The 14,021-nt window shown below is 42.3% G+C and overlaps 1 protein-coding gene across 1 annotated transcript; it reads right to left on the bottom strand.

The window, feature by feature from the left end:
- Nucleotides 1–6,765: 6,765 nt before the first annotated feature.
- On the bottom strand, nt 6,766–13,811 carry KLHL11 (kelch like family member 11). Its single transcript, XM_072111677.1, has 2 exons — nt 13,226–13,811; nt 6,766–10,799 (listed from the first exon to the last, which is right to left on the bottom strand). The coding sequence occupies exons 1-2, from the start codon at nt 13,654–13,656 to the stop codon at nt 9,218–9,220; spliced, it is 2,013 nt and encodes a 670-aa protein (XP_071967778.1). The 5' UTR covers nt 13,657–13,811; the 3' UTR covers nt 6,766–9,217.
- Between the last annotated feature and the right edge of the window lie 210 nt (nt 13,812–14,021).

The following is a 14,021-nucleotide window of genomic DNA, read 5'->3' on the forward strand; positions in this document are numbered from 1 at the left end:
ATATATTTATGTATGCGGTGTAGTCAATATTATTAGTATTGGTGTGGGGATATATATTTATGTGCAACTGTATTTGAGTGTTTTTATATATGGTGTGTATTTGTATGTGTAGCTTGTATATAGTGTGTGTAGAGTATATTTGGTGCTGTGTTAATGTGTTTTATGCATATACAGTGTATGTGTGCTAATGTCTGCAGTGTGTATATATGGTATATTTGCAGGGGCGGACTGGGAATTTAAAATGGCCATAGAAAAAACTGTAACAGCGGGCCCATTTTATGGGCGAGTCAAGACAAGTGGGTGTGGTCAGACAATGTGGGTGGAGTTATAACCAACAAATTGTTGGTACATATAGAATAGCTCATTTAATCCTGCCTTCTATATACAAAATAAAACTACTAAAATACTTTCTCCCATATACAAGCTAACTACTATAATCCTGCCCCCTACAGGAATATAACTACTATTATACTACCCCCCTATGTACAAGAATATAACTACTATAATACTGCCCCCTATGTACAGGAATATAACTACTATAATACTGCCCTCTATGTACAAGAATATAACTACTATAATACTGCCCCTATGTACAAGAATATAACTACTATAATACTACATATATACACAGAAGTGAACATGAAAAAAATCTGTATTTGTCATATACAGCTACAGAAAACACATGAGATCCTCACCTATTGCATCCAGTGACATCAGGTGACGTATCCTCGGATTGTACTTGTTCCTCATCTTCTCCATTAGTTCCACCATCACCTTGTCTCTTCCTCCAGGTACACAGCATTCCTGCAAAGTTTACCACACAGACGTCTTATGTCCTGCACTTTCCCATTGTCCCTTAACTGTCCCTTCTTCTGCTACCACCAATACTGTGCCCCAAATACTGTAATAGAGCCCCCTGAAATATTAGTACCACACAAATGTAACTCCCATAATGTAACATACTGTAATGGTAATGGCCCCAGCCCGCCCCAAACATAGAATTAATGGCCCCAGCCCGCCCCAGACATAGAATTAATAGCCCCAGCCCGCCCCAGACATAGAATAAATGTCCCCATCCCGCCCCAGACATAGAATTAATGGCCCCAGCCTGCCCCAGACATACAATTAATGGCCCCAGCCCGCCCCAGACATACAAGTAATAGCCCCAGCCCGTCCCGTACATGCAATTAATAGCCCCAGCCTGCCCCAGACATGCAATTAATAGCCCCAGCCCGCCCCAGATATGCAATTAATAGCCCCAGCCCGCCCAAGACATACAATTAACAGCCCCAACCTGTCCCGGACATGCAATTAATAGCCCCAGCCCGCCCCGGACATGCAATTAATAGCCCCAGCCCGCCCCAGACATGCAATTAATAGCCCCAGCCCGCCCCAGACATGCAATTAATAGCCCCAGCCCGCCCCGGTTATAAAATTAATAGCCCCAGCCCGCCCAGACATACAATTAATAGCCCCAGCCCGCCCAGACATACAATTAATAGCCCCAGCCCACCCCAGCAATAAAATGAATGCCCACAGCCATGAAGTGAATGCCTCTAGCCTGCCCCAGATATAGAAATAATGTCCCCAGTCTGTCTTGTTTATATAATCACTGCCCCATTTATACAATGAATGCCTCCAGTCTATAATTAAAAAAAAAAAAACATAATACTCACCTCTTGTTCTACGGAGCAGGTTTCTTCCTGTCCTCTGACTTCGGTAGCTTGGTGTAGAGGCACAGGATAGTGACGTCACTACCCCGAGCCTCTTATACGAAGCCGCGGAGCTGCAGGTGGCCGGGAGAGCTGGTGGCTGACATGGTATGTGTCAGCGCTCCTCCACGCTACACAGGTTGCACAATGACGTCAGTTGCGTGACCTGTGTAGCTGAATACAGTATCACACAGACGCAGAAGCAGGTACGATGCAGGTACAATACATTATCTGACAGGTTTAGGGAGGGAGTGCGGACTGGCCCCAGACCAGCCCAGGACCAACCGGCCCAATTTTTTAAAATGTATTAAAACACAATAAAACCTGTATAAATTTGGTATCACCGCGATCGTACCGAGCCAAAGAATAAAGTAGAGGTGTTATTTGGAGTGCAGAAGGAAAGTCGTAAAAACTGAGCCCACAAGAACATGACGTTTTTTTTTTTTTCCACATTTGGAATTTTTTTCCTGCTTCCTGGTACTCGGCATGTTATAATAAATAACATCACGGGAAAGTAAAATTTGTTACGCATAAAAGAAGCTCTCACACAGCTCTGTTCACGGAAAAATGAAAGAGTTATGGATTTTTGAAGGTGGAGAGCGAGAAATGATCCTTTAAAACGCTTTTCCTAGTGCTCTTTACATTCCCATAACTCCCGGGAGGTGTATTACCGCGAAGCCGTGTTACCTTGCGAGTGTTTGTCCGTGTTCTAGCAGTAGCTATAGGTATTAGGGGTCCAGGTGAATTGTACTGCATCTAAAGAAATTTGCATCTGGGTGTATGTTTGTGGTCCTGGTTTAGGCGTCTCGTAAGCCATAATTGCGATTGATGGCAGCAACGAGGTGTATGGAATAAACGTGTGACTGTATCGGGGCGCAGAGTGGCTCTGTGCAGTAGCGTTCCATAGGCACATAAGTGGTAGGGCATTCCCTGGGCTGTGCATACGTGGTGTGTAGTGTCTGGGATACGGATGAGTTTGATTTTCCTGACAGAATTGGGTTGACAGGGTGCTAGTAGAGTAGAAATAAGCGTAAGGACGCGATTTTGGTCAAGTGGGTAGAGCTTAAGGGCTAATTGGAGTGAACTGGTAGTATCACTCCACAGCAAATCCAACCGGCTTTGCGGCGGGCTCTGGTGAAAACCGGGTGCCACTTAGACTCCGCTCCCAGGCGTCGGCTTACGTCATCACACTTACTTAAAAAGTTGGAAAGTTCACTAAAAGTCCTTTTCCGTCTGTAATGCTTGGTGCAACTAATTCATTAAGAACGTGCACCAGAAATCATGAATCTGTCGCTTCACCGCAATGGCCCGACAGAGTTCACAAACTTTTTTGTGGTGCACCTTTAACATAGGGCGTGCAACACAATTTGCAAGTTAAATACAGCGCTTGGTCAGAATCAGTTGGACCAACCGCCCGCAAGCCCTCTAATTTGTGTTGTTTGGAGGCCAGGGCAGCTGCACCACAAAAGGGTTGCGTGCTACACAATAGCGGTGCAGACACTTCTTAAATACCTGTGAAAGCAGTTTCAGCATGTGCAAAGTCCGACAAAGCCCTTAGTAGATGTGCCCCAATGTTTTAAAAACTCTACTGTGCATAATACTTGGGATTGTGATTTTGAGGGGGGGTTTTTTCTTAATTAACAGGAAATTACATTTATTATACAGACTTTCATTTACATTGATCATTTAGGAAAATCAGATAAAAATCTAATATTTATCTAATAATTATTTGGAATGTGGTGTAGTATGGCACAGGTTGCGGTAAGTTCCTGACCTGTGCCTTACTACAAAAGGAGTTATCCAAGACTACGAATAAATAATTTGGGACTTACCTCCTCTGTCGCCCCCATCTGACCTGTGCCCCTGTAAAAAAAAAAACATGAACTCTGCCAGTGGCCCACACTATGATGTCAGCAGTGGTGACACTGCCGCACCGTAGTTTGCACCACAGGCAGAGTGCATGGACGGGTCTCTTTGCGAATGAAGATAAGGAAGAGGAGCCGCGGAGAGCATTGGAAGGAGATAATGTACGTTTATTGCATGTTTAATACACTTGTATACATTTTTCAGCACAATTTTGTGCTTCTGCCAACTCTGTTACAAGTAAAGAGAAGGAGGAGGAGCCTTATGGAGCATCAGAAAGTCAGTATGTAATTTCATTGTTTCTACACCGAGGGAATTTAAGAAATTTCTTTACGGGGGAGGAGAAGGGGTTGGGTGATGCCACTGGTAGAGCATTTCATTACCAGAGGGGCTGCATTGTGCATTTTATTACTAGGGGGGGGTGCATGTGGCACTTCATTGCTGATGGAGGGTGCCTGGGCATAAGTTAGTGAGGGAAGGCTGCTTGGCATTTAATTACTTGTGGAGGTTGTGGCTAATGCATTTCCCACCTTAGGCTTATACTTGAGTCAATAAGTTTTCCCAGTTATTTATGGTAAAATTAGGGACCTTGGCTTATACAGGCGGTCCCCGGCTTACTTACAAGATAGGTTCTGCAGGTTTGTCATGACTCACCGTTCAGACGCGAGGTTTCCTGTTCGGTGAGCCAATGTCTCCATGAGAGCAAGTAGGAGGCAACACCCCAGGAATTGGCAAGGACTTGCTGGCAGGGAGCAAGATAATCTTTATCAGGGGATATTACGGGAACGGAGGGGAGCAGAGCTGTGAACCCAGGTGTCATGTAATGTACTCTGCAGTGCCTATTCAGACCTGTCACCATTGAAATACTGCCTTCTGGTGATAGTTTCCCTTTAAGTCACAGGGGCTGGGCTTTGGTTTGGATGCATTTCAAAAAACAACATGTGACTTGTCTGTGCTGCAGACTGCTCAGCTCTTGGCCCCCACCTTTGTGCTCCTGTACAGCTCCTACCTCTCACACTGATGCCAGATCATCAGGCTGGAGGAGTTATTGGGAGCAAAAGGGTGGGGACCAAAAGCTGTTAAAGGGAACCTGTCACCAGGAAACCCATTTTTAGAACTCCCCCAGTCCCCACAGAGCATAGTACATACACTGCCAAAGTGTTTTTGCATAAAAAATAGGTTTTACAGAAAAAAAGATATGTCATATAGTACCTTTCAATACCATGTGCTGTGTGACTAGGCACTAGGGAGTGGCTGGAAAGGAGCAGTTCCCTCCCCCCACCCTTGGGAAACTGCTCCTCCTTGTATCCTTTTCAAATATATGAAAACATCCATGACTTGGCTTAGCGCCGGCCCCTGCTCCTCTGCAGCCAATCCCAAGTGATGGGAGTTATTCTTTTATTTGAAAAGGACACATGGAGGAGCAGTTTTCCAAGCTTGGGGGGTGGAACTACTCCTTTCCAGCATGGTATTGAAAGGTACTATATAACCTATTGGCACCCCACCTTTGGGACACTGTTGGCAGTGTATGTACTATGGTCTGTGGGGGTTGGGGGAGTGCTAAAAATGGGTCTCCTGGTGACACGTTTCCTTTCAGTGAGAAGCTTCTGCAACCTGTCTTTAGTGAAAATGAGATCCTGGTGACAGGTTCCCTTTAACTCTAAAATGAAATTATGAGTTAAACAGAACCCCCAAAAGTAAATGTTTATATAAACTACCGTTAGAAAGCATTGCCCCCCCCCCCCTCCCTTTACGCCTGTGCACAATCAGGTACTAAAGCTGTATTCCAATGAGTCATTAGCATATTTAGCTGTACAGCTTATTGAGTGGGAGGCACAGCCACACCCCTCTTTATAATAATGTGAGGTATAATGATGTTATGGCTCCTCCATGTGCATCCTGATGCTGGAGGCCACACCCCCTGCAGCCTGTGTGTATAAGATACTCCTATACACACGACTGACAGCCTGTATAATGATGTGGGACTATATAATGATTTGCTTCTTGGTGCTGGCGCCCCCTGCAGCCTGTGTGTATGAGATACTCCTATACACATGACTGACAGCCTGTATAATTGTGTGAGGTATAATGGCTCCTCCATGTGTTTCCTGGTGCCCTCTGCAGCCTGTGTGTATGAGATACTCCTATACACATGACTGACAGCCTGTATAATGGTGTAATGGCTCCTCCATGTGCTTCCTGGTGCTGGCGCCCCCTGCAGCCTGTGTGTATGAGATACTCCTATACACATGACTGACAGCCTGTATAATGGTGTAATGGCTCCTCCATGTGCTTCCTGGTGCTGGCGCCCCCTGCAGCCTGTGTGTATGAGACACTCCTATACACATGACTGACAGCCTGTATAATGATGTGATGTATAATAGTGTAATGGCTCCTCCATGTGCTTCCTGGTGCTGGCCACGCCCCCTGAAGCCTGTGCGTATAGGAGAGATGCAACAGCTCCATGTTATAGCAGAACATGTCGGATACATGTGTATAGCAGAACATGTCAGATACATGTGTATAGCAGAACAAGTCAGGGGCTCGTGTAGCTCTTGTCTGTCTCTCACATGTGTATAGGAGGACACACCATGTCAGCAGATGAAGTACAGACACTAGCACTTGCTTTACATTACACACAGACCTGAGCAGGGGACGGAGAGGGGAGGGGTAACAGAGGTGACATCACTTTCTCTCTCTCCAAGTGCCCAACCTCATTTATATAATAAAAAAGAGATTATTTTAGAATGATTAAATGTATGAATGGGCTAGATAAAGACTGGAATGGAATCCTTGTGAGCTTCTCCAAAAGGTAGTAGTAACAGAATTAGTTACAGAGACCTGATGACAGGTGTACTTTAAAGAAAACTCAAGTATGCACTTGACGTATATGCACATGGATAAATGTTTATTTCACTAAAATAAGTTAAAGGAATGTTGCCCTCAAAGGAAATCATAACTTATCCACTGTACTAGGCTCACAGTCTCATTTACAGGAGGGAGCCAAGGACCATTCACATAATTTTTCACCAATACCGGCATAAAAAGATAACCATCCACCCATCCAGACTGTGCTGAAACTGCGGCAATTTAATCCCTGGAGAGCTTAAAGTACCATGGCCTGACACTGCCTTCTGTTGAAATGTTTCAAGAAGTAGTAAATACACAAAGGAAACAGCAACAATACAAATTGAGGACAATGGTAAATAGATTTAATTCAAATAGTGCATTTTGAAATAAGCAACATAAGGCACAAATTGTTGGAAGACAGACAGACAGAGGTAAACCGAACTACTAAAATTGCAGTCTACCCATAAACAAATACACATACATTGTAGAATCTCCACATCTTGCATATTTATACATATAACTGGTTGTCGAAACTCCCTTTAATATTTTCCTCCTTTGGCCAATAGAGGGAGCAATATCTGTATACTGTATTGAGTCAAAGCACAGAAGATATTTTATACAATAGAGTAGCTTCAATGAGGTCATTATTGGGAAGTGGTAACAGTTCTGCTCATGCTCTTCTGGAAACAGAAAAAAAACAACAAAAACAAAGTGTACATGGTGCTGGTGGCTGCAGAGGAGTACAGATTCCTATGTACGAGACACCCCACTAACCACACCAGGTTCCTCCACCATCATGAAGTTATCACAGTTTCTGTCTCAGTATGGGAGTTAGGAGACAAGAACTGGATTTGTCTATGCCTTTGTACAGAGCTGGAGCTCCCTCTAGTGGACAACACAAGGACATTAATATTTCATCATATGTTTATAGCATGAAAAAAAACTGCTACACTAATCACCTTAATAAATACATTTTTAGGTGACTCAATAAGAAATCCCTGTCACTTACCAGATTGGTAAAAGTGTAACATAAAACTCATGGAGATGTTGTACTCCAAACATAAAATGAGTTAATATATTAAATGTTTTAAAAAAGAACTCTAAAGATTAAACAAAAAGGTGTTTTTTCCTAACGGATGACGATTGTTGTGTACAAATCATTCCTTTGTCTAATATATTTTTTTTTTCCTAAATACAAGAAACTACTCATTATGATAAATATGCAATACATGGAAATCTGGGAAAGCAATGAGAAAACATGAAAAAAACATTGGAATAAAGACGAGAGATTTAATTTTGGTCATAATCTTTTACAATATTTAAATATCATTATTAAGAAAAAGCATTCGGTTAATATTTTTTAAATCCAAAGTGGAAACCTTATCCATATACAACACTCAATGCTGCTACAACTATACATTGGTATAGCAAATATCACTATATTCTGTATTTGTATTTTATTTAAGGACAACTTAGCACAGAGAATGCACAACTTCTTCCCTTATCACATACTTGTCTTTGATCACATTTCTTAAAAGGCCAATTTATATCTCAAATTTCTGTTTATTTGATCATTGTTGTGAGGCTAAACATGATGTGGAGATTACACAGAGATAAAAGGTATAGTGAAAAGACTTTCACCCGTTTTGTATGTTTGACCTAAAATAACTGAAATAATTGAGGTGCGAATGTGTTTTTTTGTTTAAATCCTTTTTGATACATCCTTGAAATGGAACCTCCTTATTCTCCTGTGTCCGAATATAAAGACAACTAGCTGGAGTATGAGGCTCCCTGCAGGATGAAGGAGCAGACCAACCCTTTACTCAGAAAATAGAAATGGCCAGCAGTACTTTTTATTCCTGTACTTTCTGCAAGTCTGTGCAGACCATACCGAAAACTGGTAAAAAACACATCTCATTTGAGTTTCTAGATTATCAACAGAATATAAAAGCAGGAAGAAATAATATTCAGAAAATATACAAAAAATGTATACAGCATACATGAAGAACATACAAGAGGCTTTATTAATAATCAATTATATGGTGTGGTAATCTATTAAACTTAGAGTGGAAAAGGTGAAAAAAAAAGTAAAAAGCTAGGAATGTAAGCAAAGAATGTACAATCAAATGTAGAGCAGCAAAATGGCAAGGAATGTTAGAAGGTATAGTGTATATATATATATTTTTAAAGAAACGTTAACGCGTACGTTTTTGGCTGCTATAGTTACAAATTTAAAAAACACAGCCACAGGCAATGAGCATGGCTTACAGTCTGGCCAGGAATTGCCTATCAATATTTGCTCAATGGGCAAAGCCCACGCGGAAGGGGGGGACAGAATAGTAACAGTCTAAATCCATAACTGCAGCTGTAGCTTCCGTTGAAAGTGATTGGTTGCAGCACTGGCTCTCTACTTTGCAATCATTATTATATTGTTAGGACATGCAGTGGATAAGTTAAGGTAACACCATTTCTGGAAGTATCCTCTAATTTTCTCAAGATGTACTAACTGGAATGCTTCCTCTCACCTGTCCCGGCATGTTAGTCTAGATACATATATTTTATACACAATATTGTGTGTGAATAACATACACATATTCATATGTGTACACCAACATGCTAATTAGAGTGTTTACACTAATATCTTAATGAAATATGCAAACACTTTAAGCTTTTTACATTAATTTACAGATACACAGTCTCCGATGGAAAAAAAAATGAAGGAAAAGAAAAAAGGTATCACATGTGCAAACTGCATCTATAAAGAAACCAGAAAGGTCTTGGAGAATCTGGATTTAACACTCAATCTGTGATCGTGGAGTGCGGCGTAAATTCATTGTATGTCGATGCAATTCTTGCATTTGCCTTATTCTATCTTTCTGCCACATTAAGTTAGGAGGCATAGGGTATTTCTGTGTCCCATGCAGGTATCGGAATGGAATTCTTACGTGGCAGGCAGTAGCGCGGCATCGAGGCTGAGGCATGGGTGGGAGAAGCATCCAACGTTTGCGTTCAGCGCAATAGCGATAGGCCTCTTTCCTGTATTGTTTGTCTATGTCATCACTATTTTTCCAGCCCCCAATAATAAAAACATCATCTTTGTAGTAACAGATAGCTGCCCCTTCAATGCCCAGAACTTCTGGCGGTAAGCTCTCCAGAATTTCATTTGAGACTTGCCTAGATATTTTACTTTGAGCCTCATCAACAGTCACAGAGTAGCTCTTAGGACAGCAAGAGGCGGTATTATAGAAATTTGTGCACGCTACGGACATCTGGAATGCACAGTAATTGTCCAGAAGTGGCAACGACTCAATATCCTGCCACCTACTGCTTTCAATGTCATATCTGCAGTTAATCGTTCTAAGGCCATCTTCATTATCACAATCAACTGGTGTCCGAGCAGTTATGTAAACATAGCGATCTTCTACACTAACAGCCTTCACATCTCGCAGAATCTTAGGCGCAGATTCAAGGATCTGCCATTTATCTTGCTCTGGGTCATAGACAGTGACATCTTTAAAGCCAGGGCTAAAGTTGCCATGCCCACCAATACTATACAAGTTGCCCTTCACAGACATAAGTCCAAAGGAATGTTTTCGAGTGATTAAATTGCATACTTGCTCCCAAACATTTCTGCTTGGATTGTATCGCTCAACAGTCTTGGCAAACCCTGGCTCCATTGACCCAGCCACATACACGTGGGTCTCGGTAGCCATCACAGCATGTCCATCAAGGTGATTGTGAATGTGAGGCAAGTTCACCCATCGATCTTCATGAATAAAATACCCAACACATTCACTTAAGTAGTCCCCCCCTTCTGAGACGCCTCCAATGACCATAATTACATCCATATTCTGACCAAAGCGTGGCAAAGATGTCATGTGGGTAGCCAAGGGCTGTAAGTTTCCAGCTTGCAAGTTTTCTGATCGCAAAGCATGGCCCTCAACTGCCTCAGCAACCAATTGCAAGCAGGCCTCATTTGTGGCAACTAGGCGATCCGCTTTCACATGTCTTGTAAGATAAGTCGGTTTCATCTGAGAAAGTCGAAGAAGCCTGAACAATTCCTCAAAATACTTCTCTCTCTCGTCAGCATTTTTTTGAATCCATTTTAAAATGGCTTCAAAGAGTATCTCTTCAGAGTCTACTGTGATCTCGGGATCAGAAAGCCAGTCTCGAACAAGATGGAACGGAAGCGTATAAAATTCGTCATCTTCAATTACCTTGTAGAAATTTCTACGAATCATGTCAGCCGACTTCAAAGCGAGCTGGTTGAGAGTGTACATATGCGCCAAACTGTGAATGGCCACACAGTTTGAGAGATTAAGCTTTTTCTTCAAAAACTCTCCACAGAATTCCTTCAATCGGAGCAACAAAAATCTAAAAGATTATGAAGTTACAAAGAGAAAAGGAAAACAGAACACAGAGATGTTAGCTTACACACGTGAGACACACTAGTCCAAAAAACGATTTATGATCTCTTGGCTACATGCAATTTTATCTCAGCTTCCCAACAATAAAAAATAAAATAAATATTTTTTTTTTCACACACACAAATTCATACACCATATATTTTATGGTGGTGTAGCCTATCTTTTGTTGCTTAAAATATTAGATTAATATTTATGCAAAGAAAGGAATTGTTTGCTTTGATTCCAAACATAAACCTCCCTTCTAGTGGCCAATCTTGCATTAAGAAGATGTTCACTGCATGACGCCCTGTACTGTGCTACCCTTACCGCACATGCGCAATATTTCAACTATTTTCTTCTATTCAGACTCTCTTCAAGTTCTATAAAAGCTGGGCATGCACACTTCAGGTACAAATTTACTTGTAAGGTGTAAGACAATCTAGATATGTCTAATGCTGTACCACATTTATCAAAATGTCTAATGCTAAATGATAAATCTGCAGTAGTTTAAGAGTTTTTGGTTTTTAGTCTATCTTTGAACCGCCTATGTGTTGGCTTAGTTTCAAGGCAGACAAAATATATATGCCAAAATGTTTTTTTGGTTTTTTTTAGCACGTCCCTTTACACAAAGCCACGCCCCTTCGATATTGCCATGTTGTTTTGGGCATATTAGTTGCAAGAGTCTAAAAAAAATGTAGAAAAAAAAATAAATGTGGAACAATAAATTTAGGTCCTAAAAAGAAACATAAAAGTGCCCCACCGTATCTAAAATAATAATATACAAATTCCCCAGTCCTGCTTTCACAGAATTAAAATAGGACCAACCAAGTAGGAATAGCTTCAACACTGCACTATGCAGTATGGGACAAGCGACACCTAAATAGTTGATTAGAAATAGTGTCTAGGCCATGCTTGTGGCAGACATTAAAGGACATCTACCACCAGGATAGAGGATTGTAAACCAAGCACACATACATGTGGGTGTGTGCCAACTCTGGCAGGATACACTCTTCTTTTATCTTCTTATGTCCTGGTTTAAAAAAATAATGCTTTTAAAATTATGCAAATAAGCCTGATGGGATCCAGGCTGCATTAACACCCTCAAATTCATTTGCATAATTTTTAAAGGGTTTTGTCTTAAAACAAGGAAGCATAGGAAGCTAAAAAGAAGAGTGGAACCTTCCAGGGAGCACACACACCACCATGTATGTGCGCTTGGTTTACAATCTTTCATCCTGGTGGTAGATCTCCTTTAAGACAGTTAATGCTACAAAGTAAGTAACTTTGTAAAGGGCCATCCCCCACCCAAGTGTAAATGACACCAAAAGATTTTACATATTTAGAGAAAAAAAAAAATTCTGTCTACATATGTGTCCTTGTTTTTTGAAGCACAAGTTAGAAAAGAATAAAACAGCAAGTCTGCCATTTAATTTGCATCAAAAGTTTGGTACACATCAGTAGGAACATTGCACCAATCCTGTTCTTGTGCTGTTTTAGGAGGGAACAACTTGCCTCTCCAACTTCTAAGATACTGTGGTCGCCACTGACCATGGTATCAAAGGAGTTACACTACCCTGAACTGATAAGAACCGTTGCAGCAGGGCCCTACATGACGGCAAGAGCCACCCTAATGATGCAGAATGAGTGGTAATACCACTGTAACCTACAATCCATGATGTGTAGATTTGTCACTGAAGTATAGCAGAAAAAGAGGAAGAGAATGGGACAAAAGGTGCAAGAGTAAAAATTAAACTTCACTTTCATTGATAAATCCTTAAAATCAAAGCTTGACTGTCTGCATTTTAGAGGCACTTGTAATTGATGATGTGTTTTTATTGAAATGATCTTGTAGATAAAATGAAACCAGAATTTGGACTTGTGGTGCACCCCAATTCATCCAGGCAAAATGGATTACTAAAAGGGGTAATCCAACATTTTTTTTTTTTTTAAATGTGCATGTAAACATAATGAAACGTATAAAAACAGTGCTTGCCACTACTTTCCCCTGGCACACGTCAGCTGAGCAGTGATGCCAGGGTATGGTGACTGCTGCAGCAATCATCTATCAATTGCTTGTACAAAGACTATGCACCAGATCAATTGAGAAAAGAAGAGACAAACAATTTTGGGGGGGGGGGGTGTTCATTATCACATTTGCAACAGTTCATTTGCTTTACACCTATGATTCCTATTGGTGCACAGATCCCATAACCTTGATAACCGAGGTGAGAATACCCCTTTAATGTCAAACCTGTCAAACTAGTTCCCCCAAATGCATCCTAGAGGTCGGTATCTCCAATGTTATATACTAGAGGGTGTTCCGCAGCAATAGACTGTGTACTCAGGACACTGAGAAAGTTGGGTCACACCTGTAGTGACACGGACTCTCCTCACCTGTCAGAGAGCTCCAGCACCTCATGCACATTGCCGGTGCACACCCGGATCTGCCCCGTGTACATGTACTGTATCACAGCCTCTACAGTCTCCAGATCCGGGCCCGGCTCAGAGCTCCATTTCATGTCCACCCGACCCGACCGAGACTCCTCAAACTGTCCGGACAGCAGCGGGGCGAAGTAGTCAGTGGCTGCGGCCAGCACCGAGCGATGAGCGGGGAACTCGCGGCCGCCTCCCCCGAACACCAGAGTCATGTCACAGAAGAGGCCCTGCTTCCTCTGCTCGTTCTGCCGCCAGGCCAACTCGGAGCAGTGACTCTCTGACATGAACACCTCGGCCTCGCCATCTTCTAAGGCCCCATCCCGCTGCTCTGCATCCTCCTGCGGTGGAGGCTGGGGAGGCAACGACGTCATGGCTATTGCCGCAGCCATCTCGGTCTCCAGGGTGGAGAAGCCGCCGGTTATCCGGCCTGACAACCGCCTACGTCACCACAGCCTGTCAGTCCAGATGCTTGGGCTGTGAGGCGTGTGTGTGTGAACAATGCGTGCTCTACGTCATCGCGCTTACGTGCATGTTTCCCTGGTGTCCTCTTAATTGCTGCATTACTAGAGGCTAAACTAAGTTCTAGGCGTGTCTCCAATTCTGCAGGAGAATCCATGTATGTGGAGACCAGTAGTATAGACTGCAAGTATAAGTGCTAGTAGAGCAGGCAGTAATGGTGCCAACCAATAAGGTTACAGATTGTATTTATGTAAAACAAGTTAGAGATTAGAAACAGTAATCTGATTGGGTGCTC

Source organism: Engystomops pustulosus, chromosome 6 (genome assembly GCF_040894005.1).
Source record: "Engystomops pustulosus chromosome 6, aEngPut4.maternal, whole genome shotgun sequence".
Taxonomy (NCBI): Eukaryota; Metazoa; Chordata; class Amphibia; order Anura; family Leptodactylidae; genus Engystomops; species Engystomops pustulosus.